Source organism: Trachurus japonicus, chromosome 14 (assembly GCF_045865225.1).
Source record: "Trachurus japonicus isolate A0001 chromosome 14, Traja_1.0".
In the NCBI taxonomy this organism is placed as follows: Eukaryota; Metazoa; Chordata; class Actinopteri; order Carangiformes; family Carangidae; genus Trachurus; species Trachurus japonicus.
The window spans coordinates 7,879,930-7,903,159 of NC_140920.1; the positions used below are offsets into that span (position 1 = coordinate 7,879,930).

Consider the following 23,230-nt stretch of genomic DNA (forward strand, 5'->3'; position numbering starts at 1 on the left):
AATGCACTTCAAGAAGTCACAACAGGAGTGTTTCTGGGGACGCTAAATAGTGACGGACCAAACTACAGGCTGATGATAAAGTAACAACAAGAATGGAAAAGGACTTGTTTTTTTTTTGTACAACTTGTTTTATTTTTAGGAACATTTCACATTCATAAAAGAAAATGGACTAACAGCAAACCAAACTTCACATTTTTTTTTACAGGACCTTTATCAATACAGCACCATTATAAACGGACTGCTAAACCCAAAGGCACTAAAACCTAATGTTATTTAGGAAAAAAATATTTTTAATAAAATATTCCTTTTTTATTACGTTTTTATATTGATTGTCTTTTTTATGTCTATGTATGTATATATGTATTTGCATATATATAAGTATAGATATATATATAATTTTTTAATTTACTTTATATGGCTATGTATTTTTTGATATGATTTACCCTTGGCTAAACAGTTTTGTTATGTATATATTTGTCAATAAAGTTTGTTAAAAAAAATAAAAAATAAAGTAACATGTATCCCAGTCATGTGATATTGACATTGTTATAATTAATAAACCAAACAAACTCAGATTATTTTCAAACACCACCAACTGAACATCAGACCCAAGCAGATCCGTCATTTTTTCTCTTTTTTTGTGTTTCCCTGGAAAAAACGTTTGTTGTATCGTAGAGATGTCGCAGCTCATGTGTTGTAGCACGTTGTTTATACCAGAGATTATAGACAGATGTGAAACAGAGTCAGAGGGAGCGAGATAATCGATCAGGAGGTTGTACAGTATGTGATCAATCATATGAAGAGCTGAGACTTTTAATCCAAAAATCTGAAGATGTTCTAGATTCTGAAAGAACTTTGTCATTTTTGTAAAGATTAAACAATTAGGATTCGACAACCACTTCCCCCCAGGTTGATGAACACAGGACAATATTTTGATATTTAAAATACGAAATTTATTCAAAGAGACTGACAAACAATTAATCAATCAATCAATCAAACAAATCTCAGCTGCTTTTTCAATACTTTTCAATACTCCGCCTCCTTTCCCAACACATTCTGTCTGTTTTTTAGTGCTAACAGCTGAATGTGTGAGCGACAGCAGATACATTTCATCAGGTCAATGTTAAATACACAAAGTTTATAAACTATTATTTCTCCCTTTAATTCATTCATTCACTAACTGACACTGTTGTAGTTTTGAATTAACTTTATGTGCAGTAACAAACTCAACACGAGACAAAGTAGAAACTGAACTCGTGTTAAAAGGACGTAACATGAAAATATAATAAACAAAACAAAACAAAACAATACTCTGTGTCTCGTTAATCTTCCTCTTCCTCGTCTTCCTCCTCTTCCTCATCCTCGCCGTCGCTGTCCTCCAACAGCCTGGACTGGAGCGCCAGCCGCTGGGCCACAGCCGTTACCATGGCAGCGCCCTTCCCGCTGCCGTCTTCCGAGACCAGGAAGGTGATGGTGCACTTGGGGGCGAGGAGGCGCACCGTCTCCTGGAGCTCCTCGCTGAAACTACAGGAGGGAAGAGGAGGAGAAAATGTTTCAACATCAAACTGCATCACTTTTACTCTTAAAGGAATAGTTCACCCAAAAATTTGCTGTAATTCAGTGATGAATTACTCCGGAGAAGTTTTTTATTCCTCAAAGTGCATCTGGAGACGAACGAAACGAAATCCTTATATGAGTCAATAGCACCCGACACAAAAAGACTACACAAAAATATATATATTTCAAGGTTTTTGTGTAGTTTTATGGACGTTTTTGTGTCGGGCACTATTGACTCTCATATAAAGTTTTCTTTTTTGGACTACGGACCCCCCTCCCGAGTCTCCAGATGCACTTTGAGGAATAAAAAAACTATTCCAGAGTATTCATCAGCATGAGGGTGAGTCAATAATGAATTTAATGATGAGTCAATAATGAATTTCATTTTTTGGTGAACTATTCCTTTAAATATGTTTGTTTTTTTTCAAGCAAACGGAGGGGGGCGTGCCTAATTGATTGTACATCAGGGGTATCAAACGTGCAGCCCCCGGTCCAATCCGGCCCTCAGGATGAATTTGCCAAGTGTGAAAATTACATTGAAGACAGAAGAGGAATATTGTTGTTGAAATTACACAAGAAATTTAAGGTTAGCCTATTCATAACATGTTTTGTTAAAGGATAGTTAATTAACTTAAAGCAGATATCAGTGGAATGTAACTTACGGTTTCAAAAGCCTGCCTTGAACACAGCATTAGCCGAAACGGCCGTGCCACTGATATCTGCTTTAATAATGAACTAAAACAAAAGGGAGAAATTCAAAGTTCTTTGTATTAACAGGTCATAATGCTGTTATTTTACTGGTCTGGTCCAGTTGAGATCAAATTGCGCTGTTTGTGGCCCCTGAGCAAAAATTAGTTTGACAACCAGGGGGACTCGGACCCCTAGTGGTAGGCTACTTGGTGTAATTGCAAGGGCTAGTTAAAACGATAAAATGTTTTAGTTTTTTTTGAGTAGCCTAACTCTTACAGTCATTCATCATTTTACTAAAATAGTGATCGGAGCCGTTATTATTGCCTAAACTGCAGAAGCTCAGTTTAGCTAATTGGCATTTTTCCGCCCAATTCTTTATGTTTTTGTGGGACACTGGTCGTATTTTAGTAAGAAGCCACATTTTGATGGTTTTGATTCCTCAAATTCCTCCCCTTCCCCTAGTGTTTCACTGGACAGTCTCCATTAATTATTGTGAAATATCGCACGGGAAGATGGTGTGAAATGTTCAGTGTAACGCGACTTTTGAAATCGCATATTTGCCTTCAGAACCGTTAATAAATATGCAATGATGCAGATAAAACAGCTATTTCTATTTCTGTCAAATTGGTTTGACTGGCTCTTTCAAAATAAGATCCTCGTCGTCGCCAAACAGCATTCCTTTAGATTGATTAATATTTTAAAAAAGTGTGTTAATGTGAGAGGAGACAATACTGGAGGAAACAGAAGTTGCAGGACTTTTATTTGCTCAACACGCTGTTCTCCTCACAAAGACAGGAAGTGTCAACACCCAAAACTGTCTCCGGCCTGTTAACACACACACACACACACACACACACACACACACACACAAATATGATTTGATATCTTCTCCAATATTCACCTATAAAGACCAAGAATTCCTCCTTATTAATTTAGACTTTGAGCTCAAAGACGATTTGCCTTTAGAAAATGATTCAACGTGGATATAAACTGTTATTTGTGCTCCGACCGACCGAACTACCCATCGACCAATCACATCACAACTTTGCCACTGCTCCAAAGATATTCAATAAATGGAAAGATCCTCCATGAGCGGCTGCTCCAATGATAGAAATGGTTTCACTTCCTGTCTCTCTAAATGGGCGTGGCCAACCGTCACCCCACCTCGTCTGTGAACGTGTGTGTGGATTTATACAATTTGTAGGTAGATGAAAGTGAGATATTTATATTTTCTTATGGTAACATTAAATATTTACACTACTAACAGTCATATTTAGCATGACAAAAATAATTTAAATCATTTTCACGGGAGTTCGCGGCCGTTTGTTTGACGTTGCCTAGGAGATCTGTGCCAAATCTCACGAGAGTGTGTCGTAGAGACAGAGACAGAGTCAGGTCTTGAACAAAGTGGATTTTCTCCGGATCTCTCCGTCTGAAAATTACCATTTTGGTGTCAAACTGTTCAGAAGAGATGTGGCTTGTGAAAAATGAGTCCAAAATTTACTTCAGTGACTGTGGGGAGAAAGACTCGACCATAACCTGTGTTCACGTTCAATTTTCCCATTGGAGTCAATACACTCCAGGCCTAATATAATACATCCATGCTCCAGGCTGCCTCTGGTGACATGCATACAGGAAGCTGACTCATCATGGAAGGTCTTGGTTTATTAATACTAACTGCTCTTTCTGTAATCTGCATCCAGAAACAGTTGTTCATTTGTTCTGGCTTTGCTCTTACACAAAAAAACTATGGGCAGACCATAGCAAATTTATTATTGACTCTTTTACAATAGATTTTATTTTACTTTGAAATGTTAACCTTAAAATGTTGTTTTTGGTTTCCATAAGTATCCCAAGAAAGAAGGAAAATGTTACTTTTTAGTAAATCTGTTTTTATTTTTTGCAAAATTTCATATTCATAAAAGTAAATTTTCTAAGAAAACCCCTATGTTTTTCAAAAAGAAATGGAACTTTATTTTAAGCTAATCACCAAATCAGCAAATGAAAAGGCTATTAAAACCATAGACCTTTGTAATATGTATAACCTTCTTATATAATGAACATCACCCCTGGCACATGTTCTCTGTATTTTCATTGTATACTGTTCCTTGTATACTATTTGTACTTGTCAACTTCTTTTAAATAAAGCTGTTGATTTAAAAAAAAAAAAAAAGGTCTTGGTTTATAAACCGTCTTTGACTGCTCTTACTTTGGGTGTTTCCTGTAGACGGTCCCGTCCACCCCCACGGTCGTCTTCAGGTGGGTCAGCCCGCGGTTGACTCGGATCCTGTTGGCGATGGTTGCCAGGGCGGCGGCACAGAGGCGGGCGGAGCGCGAGGACACGGTGTCGCAGACCAGACGCACCACGTAGACGTCGACCAGGTCCCACTTCAGACCCAGCTGGGTCAGGATGTTCTTGCCGTTCTGCACACCCGTGTCCTCCCTGAAGAAGCACAGACACATCAACACCACAAAACACAGTAAAATAATGTTTCTATACTCATTTAAAGGGATAGTTCACCCAAAATTGAAATTTCACTCATTATCTACTCACCCTCATGTCGACTAAGGGCTGGGAGAAGTTTCAGAGTCCTCCGTGGCTTCTCTGAGTTACAGGGGGTCTCGGCGTAGCAGTGCATGTCCATATAACGGTTGCAAATGGATACCAACTGTCTTTGTAACAAAAAGACACACCAAAAAACATCCAAATACCTCCATGCTGCTCGTATGTAATGTCCGTCTTGTATTGAAGCCCCAACATGAGAAATTGTTCCTCCTCTTCCCGGTTCGTCCAAATTTGACAAACCGCTACAAACAAGCTTGAAATATAGACGTATTTAATTTTTTTCGGGACAATTTCACATTTCGGGGCTTCAATACAAGACGGACATGACATACGAGCAGCATGGAGGTATTTGGATGTTTTTTGGTGTGTCTTTTTGTTACAAAGACAGTTGGTATCCATTTGCAACCGTTATGGACATGCACTGCTACGCCGAGACCCCCTGTAACTCAGAGAAGCCACGCAGGACTCTGAAACTTCTCCCAGCCCTTAGTCGACATGAGGGTGAGTGGATAATGAGTGAAATTTCAATTTTGAGTGAACTATCCCTTTAATAGGACGAATCGTGCAAGTTCTTCACTTTTTTGTTCATAAATCGGCTCCAGATGTTCAAGCAGATGTGTCTTTACCGTCTGTGTCTTATCATGAATCACACTGGCGAGAGTGAACTCAGTGGTTTGTTCGGTCTCGCCTCCATGAAAATGTGTTGATTGAATGTTGTTGTTTAAAGGAGACATATTACGCTGTTATGCCAAAACGAAGTGTTTCAGGAAGTGGCTGCAGAGCGGTTGAAATCAGGATTTTTCTTGACAAACGACGAACGAGGCAGCTAAGGAGTTTTTGGAGCTGAAATTCATGCAGAATGGGCTTTATGCACAGCTCTACTACTTCCTGAATTAAGCCAGCTCCTTTATTTCCTGTCTTACATTATTGGACCGAGTGATTAATCCAGGTGTGTCTGACCATTGTTGGCAGGTCAGACACACCTGGATTAATCAGTTTGTCCAATAATGTAAGACAGGAAATAAAGGAACTGGCTTAATTCAGGAAGTAGTGGAGCTGTGCAAAAAGCCCATTGCTCTGCAGGTGTTCAATGGTAAGGAAAAGTAGTGAAATATGCAGAATATGCCTCCTTTATTGCAGTGGTTTTCAAAGTGGGGGCCGCGGCCCACTGGGCGGCCACCAGGGGGCATCAGAAAATTTGCGGGAAAATGAGAAAAAAATGCAAATAACAAAATAAAACTGTAATTTTTTGAGCATTAATATAAAATATAATGTAATGTATCAAAATCTACTTTTCCGTGCTTACATGTCTAATCGCCTGCCAGTTAAAATATCATTCATGACGTCATAAACTGTGGTTTGCACCTTACATCAAGCTGCTCTGCTCCTCAAACTAACAGGTAGAAAACAGAAATAGACAGGAAAGACAACAGACCAACAGCCCTGCCGTCCAAGACTCTGCTGCAAATTATAATTTATATACCATAATGCAATATAATAATGATTGTTGCATTAATAAAAGTAATAAAATACCTTCAAAAGTGAATGTTTCTTTACATGTTTGGTGGTATTGTCAGTGGGTTTGCAAAGGGGAACCCCTGGTTTAATGCACAGCACAGGATGTAATATAATATAATATAATCAGATGCTCTGGTTTTAAACTCCTCCACACGAGACACTGAGCTGAGGGACAATCGTCTTCACCTGAGGGTCAACGAGAGCTAACGAGTCCTGACATCGTCTGTGGAGCCGCATGTGACTCACAGATTGGAAGTGGCAGGAGGAAACCTTTAGACGTCAGTGAGAGGATGAAGCTGCTCTCTCTCTGGCTGCTCGTGTGTTTTCTGCTGTGATGACGATGATGCACAGTGATGAACCACATCAGGGTGTTTTAAGGTAGTAGGCTGTGAGATAATGAGCTCATCTACAACAATTACAAGGTCATTAGCACCGACTTTGAACTACACACTGTCTGCTCTCCTTTTCTATTGAAATGTACATTGCTTTACTGGGTTTTGTCAATTTTAGTGCATGGATCTTTCTTTTATTTTATCTATACAGGTCAGGAACTACTGCGATACGCTGGGTTGTGTGTGGTCGCAGGCTGTGCCCCCAGTCCTGTATCCATTTTAATGTTACTTCAGTGCATTCAGAGTTTGTTAAAAGAATAGTTCACCAAAAAATGAAATTCACCCTCATGCTGATGAATACTCCGGAGTAGTTTTGTGCATCTGGAGACCTGGGAGGCCGGTTCGTAGTCCAACGAAAACTTTTTATGAGAGTCAATAGCGCCCGACACAAAAACGTCTATAAAACTACACAAAAACCATTTAATATTCCTCCACACTGCTCGTCCGCTGCAATCCAAGTGTCCTGAAGGCATATAGTCCAGAGTTTACTGGAAACAACGTAATTTAGGACATTTTTACAGCCTAAACAGTCCGGTCTTGATGCACGTGGACGTGACCGGACTTGCCTAAATGACGTTGTTTCGGGTAAACTCTGGACTATCTCCCTTCAGGACACTTGGATTGCAGTGGACGAGCAGTGTGCAGGAATATTAAATGGTTTTTATGTAGTTTTATGGACGTTTTTGTGTCAGGCGCTATTACTCTCATATAAAGTTTTTGTTGGACTATGAACGGGCCTCCCGGGTCTCCAGATGCACCTTGAGGAATTAAAAACTAGTATTCATCAGCATGAGAGTGACAGAATTTCATATTTTTGTGAACTATTCCTTTAAAGACATTTTGAAACCAAATATAAAACACTCACTCCTCGATCTCAGAGATGAACCTGGTCTCGAACCGACCCGGGGTCAGCAGGGCCTCCGACGTCTGTCCGTTAAACAGCAGCTTGTCCTCCGTCAGCTTCACCAGCACCAGGCGAACCACCTCGCCCAGGTACATGCCGCTGATCATCTTCTCGAAGCTGCAGGAGGAAGAACGTGGAAAAACATTGGTGCATTGGCAAAATTATATCAAAGAAATGAGGAGGGGAGATTATAAAGCCTATACTGTTGTTTTGCAATGAACTAAAATATCTTCAAACACTTGGTTATTTATATCATAACTGCGTGTCCACATTAAGTTTATGTAAAAACTCTGCAAGCTGCAAATTGTTTCTCCAATAAAAAAAAAAAATCACATTATATTATAGCAGCAGTTTTGCCTTGAATATGTGCAAAAAATCATATTCAGTCACAAAAGACACAGATTTAACATATAATATTGTATTAGTATATGTTACATATGATAGAGAATTAAATAAACCTCAAACTGTTCCTTTAAGAGGAGATTAAACACATAAAACATTGAAGTGAGAGGCCTTGGGAGTGAATCGGGGTCTATGAGACCTTGAGCAAAAAATAGTCTTTTTAAACAAAAGAAATAAAATAAAAAAAATCTGAAACACTTTGTAGTTCAGCTGTTTATTTATTGGAAGTCAAGAGGAATGACTGAATGTTTTCTGAGCTGTTCATCAGGCGATCAAGGATTTCGGCGACTGTGTGTGTGGATGAGCCAGGATTTAAAATCTGGCAGCACAAACTGCACAATAAAGCAGTTTCCTCAGAGTACAAATAATAAACATGAACCGTGAAATGACACGTTACCGTCCTTGCAGCGCTTTGCTTGTTTCACTAAAGCTGTCAAATAAATGTAGTGGAGTCGTAAATGTTCTCAAAATTGTTATGAATTCGTCAATATGTTCGGTTTTTCATTGTTTTTCATGGGACTGTTAAGCCTGAACTTAAATTGATGGAGCTTTTCACAGCATATTAACAGTAGTTTGTTGTGTTGTTGTGTGATAGAATAGTGTTTCCATCATTATTTAATTCCAGAGGGTTTATTTTATTTTATTTTGTTTTTCTACCATTAATAAACCCTGAATTTGTGACTCTGGTTATAAAGAGATATTTTGTTGTAGCTGAACTTTCTATACAGATGAAGCACACTTATTGTACAGTATATGAGACATCTTTATAGTAAACTTCAAGTATTATTTAAAGCAGAAGTAAGCGATATTTTTGTGTTAATATAAGTCTTAAATAGTTGTATCTTCCGACAGCAATCACTTACATAGAGTGTTTGGTCTGAAACACGGGTCTGTCAGTCACTCTGCTCTGCTCTGAGCCGAGGAGAAAACTTTTCTCGTATCCTACAGTTTTTATCCAATGAGGAGAGAGAACGGCATGCAGGGCTGTGTGTGCAGCCAAGGGATGCGCGTGAATGTGGTGACGTAGCGACGAGGACTGTTATGGTGCGTTCAAGGCAGCCCGTAACTCGTACTTTTCCGACCTGTGAAGTCGTACCAGTTCGATCTGGTGCGAGTTCACGGGTCAGAAGTTACGAGTGGCCGTTATAGTGACTTTCACCGGTAAAACAGGTCGGAAAAACACGAGTGGGTTGCCTGGAACGCTACAAAGTCGTAAGTTGTGAAAATATGGTCACCCTATATAACATTAGACAGAAACTAGCTACCATTAAAAGATTAAATGTGACACTAGTTACCATTAGTTGGCTAAACTGTACATTTATGGTTATGCCATCTTATATTAGTGAAATAAATGACATATTATGGCTGAAGTGAGACATTGGCTAAAGTTAGAAACTAGATTATATTAGATAATCTAAACTACAACTAAAGGTCTAAATCAGTGTTGTCAAACGTGCGGCCTGTGGACCAAAACCGGCTCGGCCGAGGGTCCAATCCGGTCCTCGGTGTGAAAATTTGAAATTGCACATATTTTTTTATCAAGAAATCAGGTTCTTCATAATATGTTTTGTAAAAAGATAGTCCATTAACTGTGAATATCTTTATAATGTATTAAAAACAAAGGCGTCTTGGGAGGATGTTAAACATTATTCCTGCTTTTAACATTGCCTTATAATATATATTAATATAACATAATATAATATGATAAAAGGAGCCTCCTCCCTGTGTTATAAAGTGAATATCTCTGGAGGTTTCTCCGTGTAACTCTCCATATTTGTTCACATTAGACTACTACTACATATAGTATATACTGTATATAAAAACACTGTATCGATGGTCAAACATACGTGTGGACGCCAGAGTTGATGGAGTCCTTGTCTACAGTTACGTCAAACTCTGTCTGGATGTCGCTCAGGACGCCGTCGTCCCCGAAGCCGCCCCACTCCGTGTTGATGCACATCCGTCCGTCCTCGCCCTCCACCCGCTTCACGTTCTTCATCTCCTCCATGTAGCAGGCGTTCGTCCCCGTTCCTACAGAGGACGAATGAGAGCGTTCAGTTTGATTTGAATTGAAAACTTTATTGAACAACATTACACAAGTGTTCAAAAGGATTAAAAACACAATAAAGCCCAAAGGCTTATTTCCATTGTGGTCCTATTTGATGGTAGACAGTACACATGGATTTAAAACAAGGAAGACAAATACACAACACATGAACTAAAAACATGGGAGAGAGACACTAGGCACATAGACTACAACATTTGTCCATGGATGTTTCTGGAACTTGTTGTGGTTGTTTTTGATGTTATAGTTGCTGTATTTCTGTCTCTTTGTTATTGTTTTGTGACACTTCGGTGTAATTTTTTCGGTCTTTGTTGTATTTCTGTGTCCCTTTATTGATATCTTTTTCTGTCTTCCTTGTTATTTTCTGTCTCTTTGTTGTCAACATGAATTATTAACATCACTTCATACAGAAGTTCTAGTCTTTGATCTTGGATATTCAGTGATCTAATGAGTCAACTCTCTCTCTCTCTCTGTGGTGGGGGGCAGATTTTATGGAGGTAACCTGTACTTTTACCCCACATCCCATATTCCCCCTATATTACAACGTCCTGAAGCTCTTTACTCGTTAACATTTCTCTCATTACCGATGATCATGCCGATCTCACAGCTCTGGTCTCTGTATCCACAGCTCATCATCGTCCCCACCGTGTCGTTCACCATGGCAACTGAGCCTATATCATAATCCTGCAGAGAGAGAGAGAGAGGGGGAGAGAGAGGGAGAAAGACAGGTGTGTTTATGTCTTTCCTATTTATAATCTGACTGCCAGATAAGCCGCACACCTACACACCTATCTATCTATCTATCTATCTATCTATCTATCTATCTATCTATCTATCTATCTATTTATTCATCCATCCATCCATCCATCCATAACATGAAAACCTCACATACTGTATGGTTTTGTCTTGAATCACGTCATGATCTATAATCTATAATTTATAACATGGAAGCTCTTGAGTTAAAGACAAGTTCCTCAAAATGTATTGAGAGTTTCACAATTTCTCTTTGGTTCAGAAAAAAACATGACTAGGCTGTTAATTAATAGTTAATAGTTAATTATAATTTTTATAATCCATTGATCAACCTATTTATGAATCGATTAAACGTTTTGCCTATTAAATGTGAGATGATAAGAAAAAAAAAAGGCATCAAAGTCTCACATCTCAGAGGATGATAAACCAGACAGTTCAAAGATAATTGTATAACTGATCAATATATAATACAGTATATATCCTTGTTATTGATCACTGACCCCCCTCCGGTGAATGGCCTCCTTCAGCAGCTGCACCACGTCTCTGCCCTCCACGCCGGAGCAGTTGAAGCCTTTGGTCCAGCGGATCAGGATGCTCTGTGAGGACAGGTTGTTAAAAACACACACACAAAACAGCCTCTACAGTGTGTGTGTGTGTGTGTGTGTGTGTGTGTGTGTGTGTGTGTGTGTGAGACCTTGTCGATCTCCTTCTGTTCGCAGGGGAAGGAGAAGGTGAAGCCCAGAGGGAGAGTTTGTCCCTTTAGTTCCTGAGAGTCGAGGAACTCGCTGAGGCAGGCGGCGATGTGGTCGAACAGCTGGACACACACACACACACACACACACACACACACACACAGATATTTTCAACTTTGACATCTGGAACATCTCAGAATATGCTAACATAAAGGTTTGCTGTACGGTGGCCCTGAGAGTTCAAGACACTGCAACTTACAGTAAGAAAGCACATGCAGGGGTGAGGACACAGAAAAGAGATGGACCAAGCTAAGGACTACTAAGATAACAATAGGTATTAATATTAATATCTTAATCATGTGGTATTGACATTATAATAAAACAAACTTATTTTCATTCACTACTAACAGGTATCTGTCCTGACAAACTTCTAGAGTATCTAACAGTAATATTCTCAGTCAGTATCAGTATATGTGCTTGTTTCAGGTTGTTGCATAATAATAAACACACATTTACATAGAGTAAAGACATTTATCCACTGCCATGTTGATAAGAGTATGAAACACTTGAAAAATATCTGTCTTAAGGTGCATTTTGAATTAAACGATGGAAAATGATGCGATTATTCGCGATTCAATATTTTAATCAATTGACAATCCAAATATATATACATATACATACATCCACACACATTTATACACATTTATATTGCTGATGTGTCACCTGATCTCCCGTCCCCAGCATCATCTCCTGGGGGATGGCACAGATCTGACTGTCCATCTTCAGCACCTTCTGCTCCTCCTCCACCACTCGCACATGAAGCACTCGGAAGTTTGTTCCTCCCAGGTCCAACGCCAGGAAGTCGCCTTTTTCTGAAACACATCAAACACGTGATTTTAATCCACAAACCATAAATAACAAAGACGTTGTTGTTTTTTGGTGGAAGAAAGAGAGTCATTTTCAGCTTCGTTTACACAGGAAGTGTTTCATTATCACAGATCTACGATGTATTTTTTAGTTTTGCTGTTTTATCTTTGATGTTCAAATGGAAAAACAGGATCACAGAGTTGTTTTTTTTACAGCCCTGAGTTTTGTCTGCAGGCGTAATGAACATAAAAGTCTGAACTCTGAACTGTGCGTTCTGTAACGAGAAACACCTGGTTGATACAGATGCACTCAGGCATGGTGCATGCTGGGAAATCTGCAGATGCTGTTGTGTAATTTTGATGTGTTTTGAGTTAAATTAAGTTGCACAACAGGAGGAAAGAAGTCGAAACGCCACAGTTTGATATAAATGGCAATCACAACGTCCTGATTATATTATATTATTGATTTTAAGTAACTGATGAAGCTTATTGATCAGCAGCAGCTTCGTCCTCTCACCCGTCCCGTCTGGCGTCGCCCTGACGAAGGTGGGCAGCATCTTGACCGCCGCCCGGTGGTGGGAGTGTTTCCCCAGACCTCGGCCCATGGCTCGCTTCAGCCGGGCGGAGATGTCCTGCAGCTTCTCCAGAGACAGATGGAAACTCTGCAGGTAGCGCTCCACCTGCACACACACACACATAGAGATAAATATAAACACACACTCTGACACTCTGAGTGTATCTCTGCAGTCAGACTGATCAGCATCTATAAACAGGTGATAATCAAACATTTCATGATGCAAAAAAACAAATAAACTGCAGTTGACTTTCAGTTTGTAGCTGCATTTATTTCTACATATTTGTATTGCCTCCTGTGTTTCTTTTTATATCTTGTATTTATCCTTAATATCATAATTATATTCCTTATTGTTCCTTTATTTTCATGCTTGTTTTTATAGTTTTCTATTGTTACTTCTTCTTATAGATGTTTTTACCTTTTGTCTTACCCAACAACTTCATCATTTTATCTCAGTCTGTATTTTATGTTGTTTTAGTGCTTATTCCTTCCTTTGGGTTCTTGTGTCGTTCTTGTAAACTATTGTTTTTGAAGGCGTATAAATACAGGAATGAGTAATGATTACTTTTTTTTTCCACTTATGAACAGAAAATATTAATGTTGTCTTAGTTTTGTTGTTTATAACATAAAGTAAAAATCCCAGAGGCCACATGTTTGTCCACAAGATGGCAGCATTTCCTCACAGTCCAGACACACACGCACACACAAAGGTCAAGTTGAGTGAGATGTTTGTGCCTGTGTGTGTGAGTTAATGACTCCTACTAACTTAATTGAACAACATTTGAAAATCACACCAGTTTGTTCATATTCATTCATTTAATTAACAGTTTCTAAATCAGCTCAGATCAGCGTTAACACTGGAAACATCTACACAGCCTAACTCTGGTTTGAACTAATTAAAAGTCTAAATACTCAGTCATTAACTCTTTATCTTGTTAGTTAACCAGCTGTTTGCAGCAGCAGAGATCTTGAACGCACTGAGCTCCTGTGTGTGTTCAAATTCCTAATAAAGGCGTGTGTTGCTGAATTAAATGTGTGAGAGGAGCACGGTGACGGTGGTGCAGGAAGAAGCCGCCTGGTGCAGCAGGTTGAGTGTAACGATCCTCTGGAGATGCCAGCAACTATTCACATTCAGCTTCCTGTTTCCTGTCAGAGCTGGAAAAAACACTGAACACTGATTTTTATCAAGGCCGAGGCTGATGAGTGCAGTACAGTAGATAGACACAGTGGGCGTGGTGCGTTCGAGTGCACTTGGGTCAACCTTCACTTATAAGTTCAGACATGTGATTGTGATTGTTGTTGCTATGGAAAAGGTTTCCTTTTTTTGTTTAGGCTCATGTTCCTGATGAGCGTTGCGTTGTAGAGCTGTGGTGTTGTTAGCGCCATGTGTTTCTGGTTGTTGTGTTGTGTTGTGTTGTGTTGTGTTGACCCCCCCCGACACACACACACACTCCGCCCTGCCTTTCCTCCAGTTTCCTCTGGCTCGTCAGGGCCTGGACGGAGGAGGAGGAGCACTTTTTGCACTTTTTGACTGCAATGAAACTGGTTTTGAACAAAGTTTTTTTTGCATTGTAAAGGTACTGACACACCCTGCACAGGTAGGTGTAGGTGTGTGTGTGTGTGTGTGTGTGTGTGTGTGTGTGTGTGTGTGTGTGTGTGTAGGTGTGTGTCTGAACCAGTCACATTACCAGGACAACAAACCTGACTTCACAACTGTGTCCGGATGACACGTCTTATTTAGAGACTATAAATTAAACTAGTATTGAATCTAAAGCTCATAAAGTAGTTTGTTTTTTGTTTTTTTTGGCATAGGTGGAGAGTCATAAACTTTAGGACATACTGTTAAAGGGATAGTTCACCCAAAATTCAAATTGCACTCATTATCTACTCACCCTCATGTCGACTGAGGGCTGGGAGAAGTTTCAGAGTCAGTGCGATTACTGACGCCGGCGCAAATCGCGCGAGATTTGGACGGACCAGGAAGAGGAGCTTCCGCTACAAACAAGCTTGAAATATAGACTTATTTAATTTTTTTTCTGAACAATTTCGCATTTTGGGGCTTCAATACAAGACGGACATTACATACGAGCAGCATGGAGGTATTTGGATGTTTTTTGGTGTGTCTTTTTGTTACGAAGAAAAGTGGTATCCATTTGCAACCGTTATATGGACATGCACTGCTACGCCGAGACCCCCTGTAACTCAGAGAAGTCACGGAGGACTCTGAAACTTCTCCCAGCCCTTAGTCGACATGAGGGTGAGTAGATAATGAGTGCAATTTGAATTTTGGGTGAACTATCCCTTTAAATATGTGTCATAATTCTGTACTTCTACTTTGCTCTGCACCAAAGATTACAATTCAGATTCATTAAATGTCACAATCACATTAAATAAATTGTGTTTACGAGGATAAAAGCTGAGGCTCTGAGTTTCACCCAAAGAGCAGGAATACTTCAATAAGAAAAATAAAATCCAGGTTGGATCTGAAAATATGAAATACGGTAATGTAACCTGATGATTTCACATCAGAGGACAATTTCAACATGTTGAGACAGTGTCCCTGAATGCACCGCAGCACAATGAGTCTGTGTTCAGACAGCGATTGTTTTGTTTGGTTGCTATTTCTCCACCGTGTTCGGTCTGACAGAGACGAGTTTCAACAGCCACCGGCTCCTCCACAGTCAGGTCCATTACATCTGATCGGGACAAGTCGATCAAACGGCCAGAAAGAGACGCACGCAGACAGCCTAAAATAAACAACATGGCCGATCAACAAAGCTAAGTGTGCTGGTGGTGGAGGTGGAGCCACACAGCAGCTGGATGCACATCTGGACCAGATGTGTGGTGGAGCCTACAGGTTTGTGTTTATATAAACAGACACAGCTGCAAAAGCAACACAATGAGACAAATCTCCTAATTTTTACTCCATTATTTACTGTTAATGAGTTGCATGTAATTTCCATCATTATTTTAACAGAACATTTTCAATTTTTCAGTTCCTCTAATTTTTGCTTGTATGTTTTCCATCATTTTTTTTATATTAAATGTAACAACACCTGAAGTTTTAGTATCAGTTTTACTGTTATTATTATTATATTGGTGCTGTAAAGACACTGTGCAATAATTAAGGCGTAATACCAGGATCAGGACCAGGATCAGGATCAGATCCAGGATCAGGACCAGGACCAGTGTCTGCATGTTTGCACAACCCAGCATAAAAGTGTTACAGTAATACCCACGCCCTCCTCTCTGTCCTCCTCCTTTCCTCCTCTTCTTCTCTTTCTTTCCTGTACTTTTCCACAGACGTGTTTGTTTCCAGACTCATTTTTTTATTCCCCCTCTCTTTCCTCACTCCCGTCTTGTTGCTACACGCTCGTTGGAGGAGGAGGAGTCACGACTTCATTCCTGCATCATGACGCTTCACTATTAAAAAGACTATTTTAAACTGACTTGAACTCTTTCTGCAGCAAACAATATAAAACTGTGTGAGCAGCAACAATAGGCAGCAATTCAACACACTTCAACTAAAGTAAATGAAAAAAGCTAAAAAAAAAAAAAAAAAAAATCCTTTAAACATGTTTAATGTTTAAAAGAAATGTTTAAATGTTTAAATTCTTCTGTAACAAATATGAACTGTTTTCTTGTTGTGGTTTCAGTCATTTTTAAAGTTTTTAAAAAAGGAAATACCAGTGCTTCCTGTTTCTGATTGAGGATCAGATAAGTTTCTTTGTAACCTGATTATTTTTTGGATTTATAACGAGAATGATTTTTCTTCTGATTTTAAAGACAGTTTAATCTGATTAAAGAAATAACTGGCAGATTAACAGGTTAAATAATCACTATCTTATTTGTGAGCTGCAGATGGGATCAATCATTTGAATCATTGATCATCTGATCCATTCCAGTCATAAAGAAATAATGAGGCTTCAAAACCTCTTGTTTTTATTTCTATTTTAGGTTTTCCTCATTACTGCAGACAGGAAGTGCTAATGTCTTGCTCCTGCAACTTTAAATGTGGACGAAATGTAAAAAAAAACAAAAAAAAAAGAAAAGAAAAGAGAAACATGCAGGAGTGAAGGAGGGAAGTTGTTGGGTGTGACTTCTCTGTTTTGTCCTGCTGAGGCAAACGTGACAAACTTCACATTATGAGGATAAAAAATCCACAAGTCTTTCATTACAACATCATGAGTAACATCTCATCACGGTTCACGTTGTCCCGTCTCATGCATGAATCACACTCTGATATAAACTCTGTGATTTCCTAATCCGAGCCTCCTCCAACAGTCACTTCCCACCAGAGACAGTTTGTTCCCACAGAGTTGAACGGGATGGAAATTTTTCTTACACAATCACACTAACTCAGTCACTTCTATGTCACCACATACTGGATGGATTATTATTATTATTATTATTATATGACCATGACATCATCAATCAGCCTCCACATCTACAGCTCCCAACAGAAACACTTTAAAGGTATAGTGTGTAGGAATTCCGCCCATCCAGCGGTGCGGTTGCATATCTGAACGTATTCTTGATGTTGCATTCACATGAAATCGGGCAGACGTCAGACAGACAACAGACACTGCATGTAACAGGATAAACAAGCGTCTATGTAAACAAGTGGTCCGCCAGCACGAGGCAAAACAATACAGGCGTGACAATATGTTGTCATGGTGATGTGGTGTTGTCTACCTGACCCACGTTTTACCGTCTTTCTCTGGTGGAGTAAAATGACATCTGGTTGGTTTGCCGACGGCCGTCTGCCTGACTGCACCTGAATGCAACACCAGTGCACCAGTGCGTCGCCCACTTATGTATTGGTAACGACTTGTAACAACTCATTCTAAGGTACGAGAAAGCTTTCATTTGTATGCGGGTGTGATTCCACTTCAGTGAAGTACGTATTTATGAAAGACATATTTGATTTTTGCTAATAAAAAGACAAATAAGTTACTGGGGCTTTAAGTAAATAAATGAAAACATCAAATCTTTTGGCCACCAACACGTTAAGAGATTTCTTCAAGTTGTTTGAGATAAACTCATGTTTTGTGAGGTCACTGACTGTTACTTTGACATACTGAGCTTCTACTCAGTTCATTCTGGAGTTCAAGTTTAGTTTTGTGCGTAAATAGCAAATTTTAAGTTTCAACTTCAACACATGACTGAGGTTTCACTTTCACAAGGCCACGATGTGTTTTCCTGAGGTTACATGAACTTGACCTTTTGACCACCAAAACCTAGAAATCAGTTCATCCTTTTAGTGTTTGTGAGAGATTCCTCTTTTGTGTCCATAAGACAAGACGAATGTACGACGTTAAAAAGACCTGGCTCCAGCTCATGGTCATAAAAAAGTATTAAACAATGAAATATGAATAATAAATATTGATACATGTATTAATACATTCTAATAAATGTTTACTATTTGCTGTCAAATCAAGCAGTTTCCTGATTTTTACATTATCTTTTGGTCACTTTCAATAATTTGTTATTCATTAATTTCTATATATTTTTTGGTAATCTGGCAATGTACTTTAGTTAAATTTGGTTATTTATGAAGTTAGACTGGTTTAGGACCAGCATGCACCTGGGCGGGCCTGGGGTTGTTTACCAGAGCAGGAGAAGCATCAGGAAACATGATCACTTTGTTCCTTTGTTGTTGGGTTGAGTAAATTATGAAGGAAACACAATGGCATCTTTGTACAGTGAATTATTTTGCCTGCATAAACCACCTACCCAGAGCCGGCCCAATGCCTCCATGGGGCCCTGAGCAAAATTAGATAGATCAGAACAGACATGTCCTGAGATTTTCAGCTTTCTATGATTATATTGTCAGCCTATAGCCAACCCTTTATTCTACAGCATCTGATCTATCTGATGATACAAGTCAGGGTCCTGAAATGTGTGTTTATCTTATGATAAACATTCTGCATTCCCATTCAGAGTTTGCAGACACACACACACACACACCTGTTGCTATGTCGTCTGTCTCTGTCTCTGAGGAGGGTATTACCATATAAAGTAGAACCACCACTGCATGTGCTGACAGACACATGATAAGTCTTTTCTCTGTTTCATTTGTGGTTGAGACACAGTCACAATCTTGAGAACATTTACTGCACAACTCCCCTCACACATTTTCAGGCAGCTAAACCACATCCAGTAAGTAAAATTGAAAGTAAAATGGAAATAGTTCACATCAAAGTGATACGTGACTTACACAGTCAACCACCAACCGACTAGCATTCACGACACAGCCGTTCTACTGAAATGCAACAGTCTGCAGATCTCTCTAACCCTGTCTAAACGTTAGTGATTCAACCAATCGTAAGTGTTACCAGCTCTCTCGTCGATTTCATATGAAACGTAAGTCATAAAAAAAAATTGTTTTAGTTGCAGCTATGCATAAGACATAATGTTCAGTATAATACAGTCCAGTACAGAAGCACCTTAAATATGACCCAAATAAGCCATATAAACTAGGGGTGTCTCACGATTCGATTCAAAATCGATTCTTGATTCAAAACGATTCTCAATTATTTTTTTTTGCAATTTTTAGTTTGCTTTTTTAACACCAGACCATGAAAAAGTTGAATGATGATGATGTCCACAGACTATTATAATATCAGGAGCCATATTTTTATTCATATTCATATTTCTTTTTTCAAAAGCCTGGTCTGAAGGGATATGAATCTTTGGATGTCTCTATCCGACTTCCCAACAGGTAACTCCCACCATAACTTTTTCTATTAACCTGTTTTTAACTAATTTTATTTTTATATGTGTCCTTTTTAACCTTTGTTGCGAGTACTTGTACTTATGTGTGGTATGTAGGAATGTGCAATATTATTGTGTTGGGTATGTATGTCTGTGGTATGTAGGGATGTGTGGATTATTGTGTTGCTGCTCCTGCACTGTTGATGTCCCCCTCACAATTTAATCCATCAGCCATTAGATTTAAACAGAAAGCAGCACTCTGTTGACATTAAATTGTGGTTTTTGTACAATAATAGGCTATATCTTTGCTCATATAGAAATCATTACTCAAACATGCAGGTGCCCTAAGCAAGCGCTTAGTTAACTTATGCCTTGCATGGGCCGGCTCTGCACCTATGATGCATCAGTGACCTATTGATTTACTGAATTGAGGACAACTAGCAACCGTTATAAATTAAAAACTAGTTGTTGTGAGGATTTTGAAAGTTTTGACCATTTTTCCATAGACATAATAACTATTACTACTCCCAATACTGAAATCTTACACATAAATAATGAAGGTTGTGTTTGTCGTACTGCCAACAACAATAACAGTGGGTCTCTCAACACAGGAAGTAAGTGTGACCTCTGCAGGTGACTCGTACCTGTCTGAGTGTGTCCGAGGGGATCCCGTCCACGTGCAGGTGGGTCGTCTCTCCACTCAACCTGGGCTTCTTGGAGCCCTGACTGATGCTCTCGCCGTTTTCTATAGTGCTCATCTGTGCAGACAAAGTTAAAATGTCAAATATGAGAAAATTATATTTTCAATTGGCTCCACCAACAATAATTAAACACAACACTGCTGAACAATGGCCGGGAATGTCGTTAGGCTGGTTTACAGGTAGGTAGGCTATAGAGGCCTATAAAGTGTTTCTGTTAATGTGAACAGTTCATCAGGTGGAAGATAAAAATGATCTCCAAAAGACAGGGCCTAAAGGTAAACATGAAACACTCTTTTGCAATATTTTAAGCAATATCAGTTCTGTTTTCTACCGTTTTAGGGTAAAAAGGGGAAACAAAGCAGCAGCCTGCAAAAGAATGGGAAATCCAGGAGACTTAGCTCTCAGATAGCTTGACCAAGGTATCAGACAAGATCTTTAGCCTACTATTTACACTCTGATAGTTTCCAAAGGGGGGGCTAACTATGCAGGGGGGCCCAACCTTGCTGAGGGACATTTTCCTTTTCTGTAAAACATGATAATAAAAATAAAAATTGTATTGGGTTAGGGTTAGGGTTATAATGCAAAGTGAATGTGTCATCTGTAACTTTATGTCTTTTGGAGATCATTTCATCCTCCACTTGCTTAACTGTTTTCTTTTAGCATGTTAATATTTTCAAATGAGTGCTTAAATCGTCAAAGCTTAAGCCCCAGTTGCTGTAGCCTACATTTTGTCAAAGTTTAGGTAAAGTCAGACTTTGTTGTTTTGCTATCTGGTTTTTACATTACACAGGAAAAACATTGTTATAAAATAGCAGTAGGCTATTACAGGTTAGCTACAGCATGCTAGCTTGTAGCTTGTGTGCTAATGCTAATCTAAAGATCAGAATTTAAAGTTTAAAAACTGGAAGTAGATTTATTGGAGTTTTTTTTTAAACCTAAAACTGGTAAGTAAATGTTTACCAGTGCTAAACAGGAATGATTAACATGTTTAACAGATATTAGCAACTTGTCACCTAGCCTAGGCTACTGACATGCTAGCCATCAAAACCTATGGGCAAAGTAGAAGCTAAGTATATATATAGTATATAGTATTAATATTTAGTATCAGTAATTTAATTTATGTATTTATTTATTAGTGTAAGACAACTGACTGGGGGCGAAGCGAAAATAAGCAGCAACATGCTAATTAAGCTAATTCAAAACGTTGGCAGTCTACCACAGCCTGCAGTGAACTAACATGACAAATTTCAACACGGGTCAATTACTCTGCTAAATAAAACCCAAACATGATAAATAAAAAATGAGAATTTGATAGCTGCATTGAAAAATAAAAAAAATTAGCATGTTTTTCCAGCTCTAGCAGTGATAGCAAACCAAACCAATCCCAACTAATAGGAAAAGTGAACAATTCTAACTTCTTATTTAAAATTACCAATTGATTGATAGACTTTTAAGTGGCAGTCATTCAGATCATCTAAACTATGAAAAAAAGCCCTGAGGAAACACAGAGGTCGTGACACCTCTTTAAAGATCAAGTTACAGAGGAACCAGTGCGGTTTGATGAGATGAGACCACGAGACCCCGCCCACAGGTGACGTCACAGGATTCCTGAATGCAACACACCTGGATGCACCTACAGGCTTATAGTGTAAAGGCCACGCCCCCGGCAGACACACCTGGGCTGAGACTGGAGGACACAGCCCATCCGTTGCTTCACACAGGTTTTAACGCAACACCACACACACAAAAAAAAACCACAAAACCCAGACCATCACAGCACAGACTCGAGCCATCACCTGAGACCTGTGCACCCGGCCCCTCTGACGAGTCTGACCCATTTAAAACAAACACAGAAACAATCAACATGTTTGACTGATCTGATCTGAAGTTGACTGACAGCAAACACACCAGACCAGTCGGTCATGTGCCTCCATTACTACAACTAGCTACAGTAATAATGCGAGGTAACACACAGCAGCTAATCTATGTCTGTGTGTTTGCCTAGGGGTCCTTTAAATAGGAAGCAGAGGGTCCCTGTTTCCTGCAGCTGCAATAAAGTTCAGCAGCTTCTCACTGAAACCTGCACCCAGACTCAATAGGAAAAGTTTTAATAGGCTAAATAAATAAAAACTAAGTAAAAGAATAGCCTGGGTTTCTATTAGTTCAAGGCTCAAACAATAGCAGGAAATAAAAAACTGTCAGAAGAAGTTGTTGTTACTCACCTTTAAAAAGTCCTGCTGCTGCTGCTGCTGAAACTGACAGGAGGCGACTTCCTCACCGACTGAGGCTGTGAGAGAGTGTGTAAGTATGTGTGTGTGTGTGTGTGTGTGTGTGTTTACACCATGGTTTACACCCACTTCATCATTAAATGTCGCAACATGTGGAGATGCGCTTCGCTTCGCCGAGCGGAGGAAGAAGACGCGGACGCGGAGGCGGCAGCGCTTTTTACGATCAGGAACGGAAACTACCGATCACACGAACACCGGGTTTAACTTCATCTAATGCTGTCATATGGTGTTAGTTTGTCTACAAGAAAAACAAACACACACAAAAATGAAGAAAAAATAGCTAAATAAACTGTTGTCACGCGCTCTGACTCCAACTTTTACTCCCCCCCAAAAACCATGAAGTGAGAAATGTTGACACATGACAATAACGTGATTATTACACGACTTCACAATTAAAAGATAGACTGGAAACCACGTGAAACTGATGACACTTGGCCAACATTAGATAACAATAATTGATAATATAATAGAAAAGTCAAAGGCGCTATCATGTCATACGGTTTTTTTTATGATTGGATGTAGGCTAAGTGTTTTATGAACTGATG

General features: G+C 39.3%; 1 protein-coding gene across 1 annotated transcript; it reads right to left on the reverse strand.

Annotated features, from left to right (window-relative positions):
• Positions 1-1,103: 1,103 nt before the first annotated feature.
• On the reverse strand, positions 1,104-22,704 carry LOC146974179 (hexokinase-2-like). The gene is made up of 11 exons (XM_085797276.1): positions 22,620-22,704; positions 20,341-20,454; positions 12,923-13,085; positions 12,263-12,411; positions 11,542-11,661; positions 11,348-11,443; positions 10,679-10,778; positions 9,877-10,060; positions 7,589-7,744; positions 4,457-4,690; positions 1,104-1,524 (listed from the first exon to the last, which is right to left on the reverse strand). The coding sequence occupies exons 2-11, from the start codon at positions 20,452-20,454 to the stop codon at positions 1,323-1,325; spliced, it is 1,518 nt and encodes a 505-aa protein (XP_085653402.1). The 5' UTR covers positions 22,620-22,704; the 3' UTR covers positions 1,104-1,322.
• Positions 22,705-23,230: the final 526 nt, after the last annotated feature.

Excerpts from the sequence above, each read along its gene's own strand:
- LOC146974179 (XM_085797276.1), bottom strand. The coding sequence starts at position 20,454 with ATGAGCACTATAGAAAACGGCGAGAGCATCAGTCAGGGCTCCAAGAAG. Across the intron at positions 10,779-11,347 it reads AGGCCATTCACCGGAGGGGG|GATTATGATATAGGCTCAGT; the intron begins GTCAGTGATCAA and ends CTCTCTCTGCAG. Across the intron at positions 4,691-7,588 it reads TTCATCTCTGAGATCGAGGA|GGAGGACACGGGTGTGCAGA; the intron begins GTGAGTGTTTTA and ends GTGCTTCTTCAG.